This window comes from Psittacula echo, assembly GCF_963264785.1.
Source record: "Psittacula echo genome assembly, chromosome: 11".
NCBI lineage: Eukaryota > Metazoa > Chordata > Aves > Psittaciformes > Psittacidae > Psittacula > Psittacula echo.
In genome coordinates this window covers 4,653,535-4,667,287 of record NC_137746.1, presented here as the reverse complement: position 1 = coordinate 4,667,287, position 13,753 = coordinate 4,653,535, and the positions used below count along the sequence as shown (strand labels likewise).

Sequence of the window (13,753 nt, the reverse complement as noted above, 5' to 3'; positions counted from 1 at the left end):
TCTTGACATAGGGCCTGCAGCAGCTTGTAAAGGAAAGCGGAAGAGGAGCAGATCTCAAACGTGATTGTTGTAGTTTCTTAACCTGCAGTTTTGTGGCTTCTTTGCTCCTGACAAATTTTGGGGATGGACTATCTGTATATTTTAGTCTCTTTGTGGAGAGAAAGAGTACTGAGGTTGCATGTTCTGCATGTTAAAGATTGGTTATCTTGATCCATACAGTGCGGTATAGACCTTCCTTCTAGTTATTTAGACTATAACTTCCTTATGACTTTGCTCGCTTGCTTTTTTCTTGTGTTGTTTGTTCTTGCTGAAACACCTGACCTTCACGCACTGCATGGTGTTAATTTGAGTTTGAGAGAAACCGGGTGCGAATATGGATAATCAGTAATGCAGTTTGATTTAGAGACTGCTTGAAAAAGGTATTTAAAATAAACCTGTTGAGTGCTCTTTCAGCCCATTACCCCAGAGGGGAGTGTTTGTGAGTTGACATTGTGCATGTAAAGGAAACACCGTGTTCTGTTATCAGAAGCCTTTTCCCTAGGCTCTCCTGGTTTTGCTGTCCTGACTTTCGGAGGAAGGAATCTCTGACTCAGCACTGCAGCTGACTGTCAAGACGGGCTCTTGAAATAATCACTTTAGAATCCTTCTCTATCATTATTCCAAATATTTAATCACTGCACTTTGCCAAGCAGCATTTGCTTTACTCTTTGCAGTTCATCTTAAATATTGCCAGTCAGGAGCCTAGTGGAAAAAGTCTTGAGACGTTCTTCAGGCTTTTCAAAATGATATGTGTAAAAATATGAGATACGACAAGTTGCAAGTTCTATAAACAAGTTGACCTATATTAAATGCAATATAAGGGTCACATCCTCGCTGCTTGTGTGATATTTGTTAATGCTTTTTATTTCTATTTAGATCAGTGAGAAAGAGGCAATAACAGTAAACAGCAACAAAGCAAGACAAAATGCATCTATAGTAAAGCTGACCAAAGGTTACAACTGCCTGAATGGCTAGAAAATAGGTTATTGTTTTAATGTAATGCTCTCTTTACCATCCCAATACTCATCCCTACCTAGAAAATCTGTCAACAACATGTTGGGGAAGCTTTCAAGTGTTGATTGGGCAGCTTATTGTCAGGAGTGACCTCATGTTGCAGTCTATTTCTAGTTTAGACTGCAGGGTTTAGTGCAGCACTCCAGAAGTGCTGCCTGACAAGCAGCCATTGAAGCCGGGTGAGCAGCATGCACAGCCAGCAGCCAGCACCACGCTTTGCTGCTTTCCAAATGAAGCAGTTTTACATGAAGTGCTCGTTTGGGATAGCAAAAATCATCAGAATGGCCTGTAAAGTTCTGCTGCACAGGTAAATATGTGAAAGGGAAACGTTGCTTTGATTGCAAATAAGACTTTATTTAACTTGAAAATTACGTGTGATTAAATGTGTTTAGGAGATAGCATGAAATGAAATAGTCACAACTGATTTTTTTAATGAGAAATAACAAATTGTGTGAATTACTAGGAAAAAGTTTGATCTGGTTTCTCTCTGGTTAATGTATTTTTCTGTCTCAGGTGTGTTTTCACCGGAACTTTCTATGGGTAGGGAGATAGTGCAAAAGGGCTTCTCAGGACTGGGTTAGCATTATGAAACCAAGCTGTTTACCTTTGTGTGTCTTGCTGTGTCATGCTGCGTGTAGCGGCTCTGTGTGGCAGTATAATTTACAGCTTTTATAAAGTATCCTTGAGCTGTAGTAGCACAGTGGGGAAGTTGGGTTGTATTTTCACTTAAGAGCCATTGACACATTTCTTTCAAAAAGCACTTAATTGCTGAAGGGCTTAGTTGAAGATATCCTGTATGTAGTAAGAGGATTGTAAAGGCTTTGCAATACTGCTGATTTATGCAGATCTTTTGTTGAGTACCTCTAATGTATCTAAAGGTGTTTAACGGGAGCACTGGGGAATGATCCTGTGCTGGGAGCTTGAAGGTTACACAGTAAGATGGAAAATCGTGTTGTGAACCATGTCTGAAATCTTCGTGATTCTTTGGAGAGGAACTTGATTCTCCCCATTCTTGACATAATTCCTCATTGTCTGAAGCGGTAGAATAAAAGGATTCCAGGTCATCAGTTTCCTATAAATAGTGTTTGTACTTGTGCCCTTGACTGAATTACTTCTTTTGCTCTCTTTTACAACTGGAGTGCAGTGTTCTATGCTGTGATTGCCTTCTTCCCCCCCCAGTTTGTCCTAGGAGTGACTGTGTGTTAATCGTAAATTGGTTCCAGTGTATACAATAGTGTATTAGTACTTTTAGAATGTGAGCATACCTTTTATAATGTAGAACTTCCTGAAAACACTGAGATAGGGGCTGTGGTTTGAAATCTGTTTTATTCACTGATGTTTTTGCTCATGTTCCTCTCCTCTCTTGTTTGTGAAGCTGAACTTATTCACAGCTTCATGACTTCATTTTTGTGATTTCAAGTGTGGTCAGATCAAAATGTGTTTATCAAAGATCTTCTTTCGTACCAGTAGTAGGGCTGTGCTGGACTTCTTTGCACAGAAATATCAATGAGATGGATATATGAAGTTGTAAATTTTGTCTTCCCATTCCTTAGTTCAAAAGAAAACAACCAAAGTGCCATTGTATTCGCCCTCAGATGTTTGATCCAGCAGCTTTGAAATCAGTGGCTGCAAGATCTGCCTTCTATATGAGGTGTTTTAATTTTCCAAAGCTATGCAGCTCTGTCTGGTTTGAAATGGTAGTTTTGAGCTGCCTGTTCCGTCAGAGCATTTGGATCTGGATCTGCTTTGGTTTTCCAACAAGGCAAACACACCCATCAAAATGAGCTTGATTAAAATTCAAGTTTCCATTAAGAAGTGCTTGTGTGGGCACCTGCTTGTGCAGTTGTTCCATGGTGGGGTTTGCATTCAGTGCTGTGCTGTGTCCCAGGAAAAGTTATCTAAGGCAAAAGAACATCATTATTTTTAAAGAAATGGTTTAACCACTTTCCTGTCAGCAACTGTTTCAATGGAAATCCTTTACGGTTTGTGTTTCCTCTGCTGAGAGGAAGAGAAAACCAGTCTGCTTCAGGTGGTGTACTTATCTTACCTCTCTGGTGGTAGAACTACTACTACACTTGATAAAGTCTTACCAAGATACTCCTTGCTGCATTAAAACTATTCTTGGGTAAGGAGGGAGACCATTTGTGTGTTTTAGTGCAAGGCAGGCTGGGATCAGTCGGAGTATCTGGCAGAAGCAGAGTACCTATTGAGCTCCAGTGCAGTGGGAAGCTCCTTTGTATTCAGAGTTTACTTTATGCATTCATGGAAATAAGATTTAAAATCAGCTGTGGGTGCCAGCAGTGTTGTTGCATGGTAGTGGGTGGGCTAAAATGTTGGGTTTCAGCTTTTTAAACTTAGTTATATATAATAGGAAGCAAAAGCATTTGTTTACTTCCCTCCCTACCTGCCAGTTGAAATGAAGTTAGTATTTCTTTCTTTTGTTCTAAATGGGATATGTCAGTTGTACCTCACAGCTGTTCATAGTAGGGTTTTCTTCTTTTATTTTGTTTTTAGCATATTTATCATCACTTTGTCTGAAAGTTAAGTATTTTTTTTATAATTAGAGAATTCTGATCATATTGATTTAAGACTGTAGAGGGACCACATACCCATGAGTTAACTTGTGTTAGTTACACTGATCACCACCACCCCCAGGAGTTTGATGGTCTAGGCTGAAGTGGCTTGTGCTGGGACATTTCCAGATGTTCTCCAAACAGCTAGCTCCTGCCTCAAATCCTCTGGAAGGTACCTGCCTTGGACTTGAAATGCTGTAGCTGTCCTTGGAGAGTGCTGCACATCTGTTGAATGGTGCAGAACAAAATGAAGCAGCAGTCTGACAGGCAGGGAAACAGCTCTTATGGATTGCAACTGCAGAAGAAAGCAGTGATGTGGAATGTGCTTTAGGCAGCAAGGTTAAAATCTGCATTCTTAAGCAAGGTGTCAGGAAATCTTTGGAGACTAAGTGATTAGTATTTCCCATGGGAAAGACTGTACCTCTGAGAGCTTACAGCTTCAGAATGTACTGAGACAAATCTGCTTTGCTACTCCTACAACTTTCTGTCTTATGATGGCGTTCTTTAAGATTCCTTCATCTAAACAGTAAAGGGAATGCAAATCAGTGTTTTCTTTATGTATTTATTTTATTAGCTGCATTACATGCAGTCTTTAAATATTTTCTAAGTTGCGTCCTGTTGACTTCAACACTTTCAGTTAGTGTGATAAGTTTTTGCATTACGTTAACTTTCTTTTCTTTATTGCAGTGCTCACATCTCTCCCATAAGTATCTTGCCAGCCTCTGCAGAGTAAGTACAATGAAAATATGAAATGTTTGAGTTGTGCTGTTACTGGAATGTGCATAGAAGATATGTCTGCTTTCAAGAGAAGAAAATGCAGTAGGTTTGATGGTCACAGTTATGAATGAACGTATTCTAGCATGGAGTGTTTCACTTATGGCATTTAACACTAATGCAGTAAAAATGTCTGTCGGTGTTGACTGCAGAAGTGTGGTAGAATCTAGATTCTAAAACGCTTTGGTTTTATGCTTGGATACATCATAGGTTGACTTTTAAAGATCTGATAACATTCACGTTGTATTTTAGCACCACTTCTAGTTGTTAATACTGAGTACAGTTCAGTGGAAATTGTGTGTAGTAATGTTGAGGGGAAAATAAATGCATAATTCCAGAGTTAAAAATGGGATAAAATAGTTTAGGACTCTTACGGGCCTAATTGTGTATTTTGGATGATCTGGCTAAGAACCACTTAACAGAGTCGACTGCTTTAAAACAGTGCAGTATTTTTCTTGATGTATCTTTGGGTATATCCTGTGTCCTTCATCAGGTACTTGCTCATTGTCTCTGCCGTTTGTGGCTCTTGCCTTTTAAGATTACAGCCCTGTTCAGGAGGGATTGCAGCCAGCTGTGCTGAAGTGGTACCTGTGCCAGGGTTCACTCTGACCTCTTACAGACACAGGATTTTACTGGCACATTAATGTATTAGGCTTTCAGAAAACTTTATGTTGTTAAAAAAAATAGGTAACTGTAATGTGTTAATTACTTTTAAATAGATTTCATAATACTTTATGTAAATCTTATGAAATAAAAGATAGGTGCAGTAATTTCTGCTGCCTTTCTGGAAAAGTGAGTCTCTTCTTACCTTGAAGTACTTGTCATCAAAGATTCCTGTTGTGTGTAAAGTTTATCTCTGCCTTTCTGCATATTGATCAATGCAAAAGGAGAGTTCGTAATATGAACTTTTTTTTTCCTTGCAGCATTTTAGAGAGAACAATCAGAGCAGCTGTGGAACAGCACCTTTTTGACCTGCAGAGCAGCTTAGATAATGATCTTAAACACATACAGCAACACAGACTGGGCTGTAACAATGAAGCAAACAATCCCAGCGGGGATGAGGAAGGATCTAACAACCAGTAAGATTTTGTTCTATCTTAGCAAATTCTATAGGATTGTGTATCTTAACTCTTCCAAAACAAACCACCTCAACCCAAAGCAGAAGTTACGACTTTTGCTGTTCAACAGTTTTGCTATGAATTGATTTATCTCTGCATTTTTAACCAAATCAACTTCTGTGAGTTGTCAGTAACCAACAGCTCTTAAAGCAAATACTTTAAATTGATCTTGTAGCTAAAAACGTTGTTGACTGTAACTGCTTCACTGCTGAATTCTATGTAAATACTTAAATTGACCCAAGTGCTTTCATTCTTACATCACTGCTGTTACTTATGACATAATTTTACCATATGAAAGCTCTTGTACATGCTGTTTCAGTTTCTTTACCCTGTCTTTCCACATCAGCATAGCTGTTTTACTGCTCTGGCTGCCAGTGTCAATGAAGTAGCTAAAAATGGATAGAATGAGCACTGTGGGTCTGTTTGCATTGTGTTTCAGCTTCGTTTGATCAGCTTTTCTTTATATTGTAAATCTTGCCGTGTTACCAGTGTAGTGATTGCCATGGCAGCACTGAGAAGCTGGTACATTTTGGTGCTTTATTAAAAATAAATAGTCATGATTAATATCCCCACTCCAAAAATGTGTACTTAAGTAGGACTTCAGTACCTAAATTCCTTGGTTCAGAGCCTGAAATATCCTTTGTTCAGAGCCTGAAATATGTGAAGTATTCAGAGACTCAAGTGCTGTTTTCTAAATTCTTCAATCTTTACTGGTTTTAGAAGTCTCATCTGTGACAAAACGTCACACTAAAGTTAGCAATTGATCTTAAAGGTCATAATCATTGCTGGTGGTAATAAATTAAAACTGAGTTTTAGTGTTAGAGATTTAATGTCTTTGAAGTAATCTATAAGTAAGTGGTTACTTGCCCAAAAGACCTGTTGTAGCTGAGTTCCTTCAGTTACTGCGTAAGTGCTTTAAAGGCTGGCTGACTTCATAGCAGTGGAGGCTAAAAGTGCCATCGCTGCTGGCTGAAACCAGTGTACTCTCCTGGCACAGCAACTACTTCACATGCTCATCGTCATTCCACTGTGGATTAACCGTAATACAGGATCCATGCTAGTGTTCTTGAAAGAGATCGTCTGGGTCCTCTCTAGCAGTGCTGCCAGCAGACTGTACACATCAAAGACGCAGTTAAATGGAGAACTGAAAAATGTGGTGATCCACTGCAGATTTCTTCGAACTAACTTTAAATAATTGCTAAAGTTAAGAAAAAGGAGTTAAAGTCAGAACTGTTTGAGTGAGAAGGAAGTTAAAAGCTTGTGATGAATTAGAGAATCATTTGGTAACAGAGATGGTGGCATGTATAGAATATACGGCCACAATTACGATATAAGTTAGTTTTAATCTGGATGTACTGTTACAAGCCTTAAGTTGAACTCTAGGAAGATTAAATGTTAGAAATGATGGGATTTCTCACTAGAGGGCTATTAACTGACTGGCTTCAATATTGAGAGGAGCATAGGCACAGCAACTTCATGGAGTTGTGATAGTTTCAATATGTTACTGCTTCTGACTGTTGGTGCTTTTATTCCTTAGGTCAGCATAGTAAGGGGGGGTGTATGCCTGGCCCTTGATACAAGAATCAAATAAATACATTTTAATATGTCTTATTACATGCTGTTGGAGAAACCCTCAGAAATATATGTAAACTACATAAATAACTAGGTTTGTCTGCAGGTGATAGAGCTTGTAGATATTACCAGTATCTTTGGTCAGAGTAATTTTGATGAAGGTGGGAAAAAAAACCCCAACAACCCTGATGTTTGATACTCTTTGAGGAAAAAAACCCAAACCTTCCAGTGGTTTTTTTTTTTTTAATTTTAAAGGTGGAACACCAGGTTGCTAAAGCCTTTCTGTTCTTGTCTTTAGGAATGATGTTATTGAAGATAATGACACTGGTAGCAGTGAGAACACAGGAGACTGCTCTGAAGTACTGGTTTGCACTGATTTAAACAGTGAAGCTATGAAACGTGATACTGTAACTGAGGAAGAAGAAAGCGTTCAGGTGAGAGGAAGAGCCTCCTGTATATCATAGAATCATGAAGTGCTGTGGCTTTAGCAAAGTGCTTTGAAGATCCAGGTTTTCCTGGTAGCTCTGATGCAGCCTTACTTGGTGCTGTTGCTCTGTGCAGTTGTCTTCTGTTGTATGTATCATGGACGTGCACAGAGAATGTTTGTGTGCTTTGGGGCAGGCTGTGGGACTCTGACTAATGTTGTTTCTATTGGTCTTTCACAGGTACCAGCCCTTCCTTCTGCTCAGGTAAGTCAGTGTATCGGCACTACATCATATCACTACTACTATTACTGGCACAGCACCAGATAGAATAACATCTTGTGTTAGGAAAGGCTTCCTGAGTAGCAGAAGATGTAGAGCTGTGTCTGTAGCGTAGCCCACACACAGTCACTCCTTTTACTGTATCAAGAAAGGGTAGAAGTAGCAGTCGCCTTGAGACTCTGCAGCCTCTTGGCTATCCTTGTGCGAGGAAGGTGTGGGCTTGTACTTAGCTCACAGCCCTTTCTCACTGTTTCCACTTTCTTCTGTGGACAGGCATCAATGTCCTGTTCTTTTCAACCACATCTCCTTTCGAGTTGAAAGAGGTTCTGTTACTTCTCCTTGGACTTCGTTTAGATATTTGACTTCTGCTGTGCTTGTGTCCCTCCATACTGATGTGTACACTTCCAATTCTTACACTTGAGATGTTTAGCAAAAAAAATGAAAGGAAGTTGAACTTGTGGCCTTTGAGAAGGTTCAGCACTTAGTGGTCATCTTGAAAAGTGTCGGGATTGACCATTTGTATTCCAAAGCAGGAAAGTCTGTCTAGATTTGGCACATATTAGGATGTGATGCTGACATGCTTGTAAATGCAAAATGCTTAGCTGTATTCTTTAGGAACTATTTGACTTGGAAAATACAGTGTTACTGATACTTGAAGTTGCTGTTAAACTTCAAAAATCAACTGAAAAATCTAAACAACAGACTGCAGGATAATCAGGTGTCATAGATTCAATTTTGGCTTTGCTTTTCTGTATCATGCTTGAATTGAGCAGCTTCGTATCACTGAAAGAAGGAAGTATTGAATACAGCTTGAATGGCAGCCCAGTATTGTAGCAGCTGGAAGTGCTGAAATAACTGTTTTCCCTGTACAACAAACATTCCTCAGCTTTGCTTTGAGCTGCAGATTATTAGATCTTTACGTGCAATCCATAGTGAAGGTTTGTAGAACGTGTGGCCTGAATTTGTAATGACGGCCTGAACTGTAGCTGCATTTGTTACTAGTGAGCATCAGTCCAACATTAAGGGTATCCTTATGCAATCCAGCAATGCTATCAGATATTTGCTGACAAAAATGAAATAACAGCAATATGCAAGAGAATATGGTTTCTGCCACTGTATGAATAGCATATACACAGCTGTCAAATAAGCACTTGTAATGAAAAATTCAAGTCTATGCTTCCTTATTTATTTGGTAAAACTTTTGTTGTCATAAATCTAATGATGGATTCTGTGGGAGATTTGGTGTCCATGTGTAGAGAGAACTTTCTGCAGTGATTTTTAGCTTCTTGCCCATGAGACCATAAATCTTTCTGAGGGTTTCCTGAAAGATAACCAGATAAGCAAACCTATTGTTAGGAGCCTTCAATTAACTAGAAGAATTTAATGGGTCTGTGAACTTGAAAAGCTAGAAATGGATGCCTTAGCATAGTGAAAGTGTGAGTCTTGTTGGGAATCTAGGTTTTATTACAACAAAATGTTGCTGTAGTGCTTTTTGCTATTGTGATGTATTCTTCTCCCAGCCTTCTGTTTGCTTTCATGGATCCCAAATGACTCTAGAATCACCTTACAAGCCAAATTTGTCAATTGTTCCCACTAAACTAACATAGTGGTTTAGAATCCCATTCTGCAAATAAGAATTTCACAGGACGTATGGATCGTCTTGGGCTCTTTCCTGATGCATTAGTGCCAAACCTTGTTATAAAAATTACTGCATTATTGTCCTAGAGCACAAAATGCACAAAACATGGTGTTGCAATTAGATGATGGTTTATCCAGTTCAGGTGAACACTGTGTTTACAAGAACTCTGTTGTCAGTATAGGGCAGAGATCCGTATTTCTGCCATAAGCCTTGGTCTGGCTATTTTAAGTCTTGTGTTTGTAGTAGGTTTTCAGTCTGTTGCCATTGGAAGCCTTCAAAAGCAATAGAGAGTGAGTTCCTCCTATTAACTCCTAACACTGTGCTTCTTCCAGTTAAAATATATGTTGAGCTTTAGGAATCAAAACTCAGAAAATATAAACGTAGATGGAGAAACAAAAACCAGTGCAAATTGGTGGCTTTCCAGTGCATTTTATGTGGTTTCTGTGGTTTCAAAGAGCAGCTGAGAAAGGTGAATTATACTTCTTAGGAAGTATGTGCACTTCAGAGTTCCATGTTCATTACCATGCTTAAGAATGTAAAGGGGAACGTGATGCTTGGGGCCACGTGGTCATGTATAGATGCACTTCTGTTGTACCTGATGCCATTTTGAGTGTTTTAATGTTAGTTTTTATACTCTTAATACAGAATTTCAAACGCTATGGGAGTTGGATCTTTCAGGGAGATCTTAAAGGGAAATACACGGATTCTTCTGTGTGAAAGGAGATAGAGAGGAGCATGTAGGGTTGTAGGAAAGAAAGGAGCATGGGAGCTCTCCTTTGAGTCTGAAATAGAAACAGAAGCAGTTGTTCCCACAACTACAATAAGTGTGACTATGCAAGACGCACAGAGCTCATCTCCAGGGTGCACGTTACCTGCTGGAGTATGCTAAATGCTCTGTGATTAGAAATTGTTTCCCCTAATTGGAATTTGACTTGAGGACTGAAACAGTGTAAACAGAGTAATGGAGCTTTGTCTGATAAGGGTGGATGTTAACTGTCAGCAGTGTAGAACTGGCAACTATTTGGACTCTTGAGGTGATTTTATGTTTAGGTACTGTAGTGATAGGACAAGGGGTAATGGGTTAAAACTTAAACAGGGGAAGTTTAGATTGGATATAAGGAAGAAATTCTTTACTGTAAGGGTGGTGAGGCACTGGAATGGGTTGCCCAGAAAGTTGAGAATGCTCCATCCCTCGTAGTGTTCAAGGCCAGGTTGGATAGAGCCTTGGGTGGCATGGTTTAGTGTGAGGTGTCCCTGCCCATGGCAGGGGGGTTGGAACTGGATGATCTTAAGGTCCTTTCCAGCCCTAACTATTCTATGATTCTATGTTCAGACATTTTAAAGATCATTTGTGAGACCTTCTTAAAGTCCAAAACCAAATGTAATGTTACTTTAAAATCTCATATTTAAAATGGCATATAAGATACTGAAGCAATCTAGTACCGGGCTTTGATATAAATACGTAGTCAGTCTTCCTGTGCCAGCTTCACTGAACAAAATGGTGACATGTATTCATCTGAGCTTGTTTTGTGGGATGGTGTCACAGAAATGCCAGTGTTTCTTCATCCCCTTCCAGTTCTGTTGCTGCTTTATTTAGTAACAGGGATTAGTAGCTCCTTTCTGACAGACAGAAAGTCTGTCAGACTTGTTTCATTTCATATATACCGAGCACAAGTCTACATCCAACTGTTTTTTTTGAGACTAGGATATACTTACTGCCATGGTTTCAGTCACCGCAAACTTCATGCTGTGATTGACAATGTGCCGTAGAGTTGTTTGTGCTAATATTTAAAAGAAATGGTAAAATCTGTTTTGTCTGAAGGCAGAAAGTCATTGTCTGTCTTCCACTGACTAAAACACCTGGCTACTGACCTTGGTTATATATATATATAACCGGTATTGCTTGGTTAAAAAGTATGATTTCCACCCCCACACAAGAAGCCATGCTTTTAGTTCTTGAGGGTTTTTTTTGTGGTCAGAGATGATTACAGATATGTTTTCAGCTGAGAATGCCATTCCCAAATCTTGCTAAACGTACTTTTTGCCAACAGGCTGCAGATGTATTATTGAAAACATGTGATGAAGATGCAGATGTTGATGGAGAAAATAATAGTGAAGGGTATGTATGGTTTTTTTAGTCACTTACATGGCAGAATGTGTAACATCAGTTTTGGAACCTAAGTGTACCAAGCTGTGATTTGTGACCACACAGTGTAAGGTGGGGGAGTTGAAACTAAAAGCACAACTCTTCATGTGTGGAAACAGAGGAGATAAGATGGAGTTACCTTTTTATGGTGATGATATAAAAGGCATGGAACTTTATGTACTTAAAAGAGATGATAAATACAAGCCTGTACGATGTGGATCATGGCTTTTTTGAGGTTAAGCCTATGTTCTGGGCAAGAGAAACAAAAGAACAGGTTATTTTCTTTAAAATATTTTGACACATTTTATTGCTGTTAATGAGTAAAGAATTCATGCTGGTAATAGTGATTAGCCAGAAAGCTTTAAATTCACTTGCAATTTGAGTTCAGCACTGATTGAAATCTCAGTATGAGTTGAATTGAGTTTGAAGATATTTCCTCCCAGTTTGAGAATAAAGGTCTAAGCTGGTTTTATTTTATTAACTGGTCTCGGGTATGTAAGAGTAAAATGTAAGGGGAGTGTATAGTATTTACTGTCCATTAAGAACTTGTATTTAAAATTATAACTAGGTCTGTTTCTTCTCTTTAGGCAAAATAGTATATTGCTTGGTGGCAATGATAGAATATCTTCAGAGATGCTTCTGGTAAGATTATGATTTCATTTATATCCCGGTACGCAGCATCTTATAAATTTACATGAAATACAGTTATGAAGAAAGCCAATAAATTCGGCTTTTAACATCTTATGTTTGTTGGGCTCCTGCAAGCTTTGCAAAACCTCTGTTAGAGATCTCAGCATCTTGCATCACAGGATGTTTTAGCAGCAGAGCAAGCTTATACTTATGCATCTTGTAAGGAATATTCTGTAATGCAAATAATTGGTTGCTGTTGGGGGTGGGAAGATTGTTTATAATTCCTTGAGTCAGGAAAGAAGAAATCTTTCTCCAGTCAATTCCCAGCCATGCTGGATCTGGCACTGTTTGGGTACCTCATTTCCAGTTGCTAAATAATAATAACAACATTTTTCTGTTGTTTCAACACAGGATTCAAGTAACAAGGCTTGTGATCTTAACGCAAATACTGATTCAGAGATGTTGGGGGATGGCAACATTAATGTTTCTGAGGAAGCTCTGAGCGTCCAAGTACCACGTCTAGATCTGAAGAATGTGTCTGATGGTGACAAATGGGAAGGTAATTCTCGCCCTTTAGCTCACAACATAATTAGTAATGATAAATAGAATGTTTTATGGAGTAGAAACCAGCAGACAACACTTGTTTCCTTCGGTTTCAATCTGAACAGTATGTTCTGTACACATGGTAAGATGATCCAAGCCATGGCATAGATCCCATCTTGTTTCAGAATTATCTGCAACTTAATTAAGAACCTTAAAAAACGTGTAAAGAAAAAATAGTCAAAGGAGCAAATAAAGAAAGCAAAACAGCCCAAGTTTCATAGCAGAGGTTTTGCTTTGTCTGTTCTTTTTTCTTTCTTATTAATTTTTATGTTTTCAAGGTGACTTGTGGTTCCCAGAACCCTGAGTCTGTCATCCCAATGCTCCAAAACACCTTCTCTAGTTATGTCACACAGTTCATATTCACACTGGCTTGTCTGGTTTTCTGGGTTTTATAAATGTAAGCTGTTGAAGCTCTAATACAAGCTGAATTTGACTTAAAATCACTAAACTGCTAAATGCAGCAATTCATGTTTCATTTATTCTGCGAGATCTGTTGGTTGTTTTGTTTTAAACGTCAGGAATGTCAGATGTCCAAAGACATGGAAACCAACAACTTGAAACAGTTTTAATTTTTCTAATGCTGTAAACTAATTTGTCTAAAGCTGTGAAGCTAAAGTTGTAGATGAATATTATTCCTGTGCCCCTTCTCCCTCCATTGTTGGGATTTTAGGAAAGCAAGATGTTTGGAACACAGTTTTCTCTCAGGCAGGATTCCTTCTGTTTGTTACCTTATTCTTCATGGCCTTCCAGGTTTAACAAGCCCTGAAGCTTGTGACTTTACTGAACTTTGTTACTCAAATATCTGTTGTTTTACTTGTGAAAAAACGTAGCCCTTTCCTAACCAGAGTAAAACACTCTTGTCAGTATCTTCTTTTCAAGGTATTCACGTTTTTATGTGTTCCTTATATCCTGTTTCCTCTGCCTGGTGTTGATATTCTGAA

General features: G+C 38.8%; 1 protein-coding gene across 4 annotated transcripts in view; it reads left to right on the top strand.

Moving 5' to 3' along the window:
• FAM13B (family with sequence similarity 13 member B) overlaps nucleotides 1-13,753 on the top strand; it is a 49,019-nt gene that overhangs the window by 21,692 nt on the left and 13,574 nt on the right. For all 4 annotated transcript variants that reach the window (XM_080627079.1, XM_080627077.1, XM_080627076.1 and 1 more), the window contains 7 exons: nucleotides 4,314-4,355; nucleotides 5,324-5,479; nucleotides 7,389-7,524; nucleotides 7,756-7,779; nucleotides 11,485-11,552; nucleotides 12,167-12,221; nucleotides 12,621-12,768. In XM_080627079.1, the coding sequence (XP_080483205.1) occupies nucleotides 4,314-4,355; nucleotides 5,324-5,479; nucleotides 7,389-7,524; nucleotides 7,756-7,779; nucleotides 11,485-11,552; nucleotides 12,167-12,221; nucleotides 12,621-12,768 (629 nt within the window). The remainder of the gene's footprint in view (nucleotides 1-4,313; nucleotides 4,356-5,323; nucleotides 5,480-7,388; nucleotides 7,525-7,755; nucleotides 7,780-11,484; nucleotides 11,553-12,166; nucleotides 12,222-12,620; nucleotides 12,769-13,753) is intronic.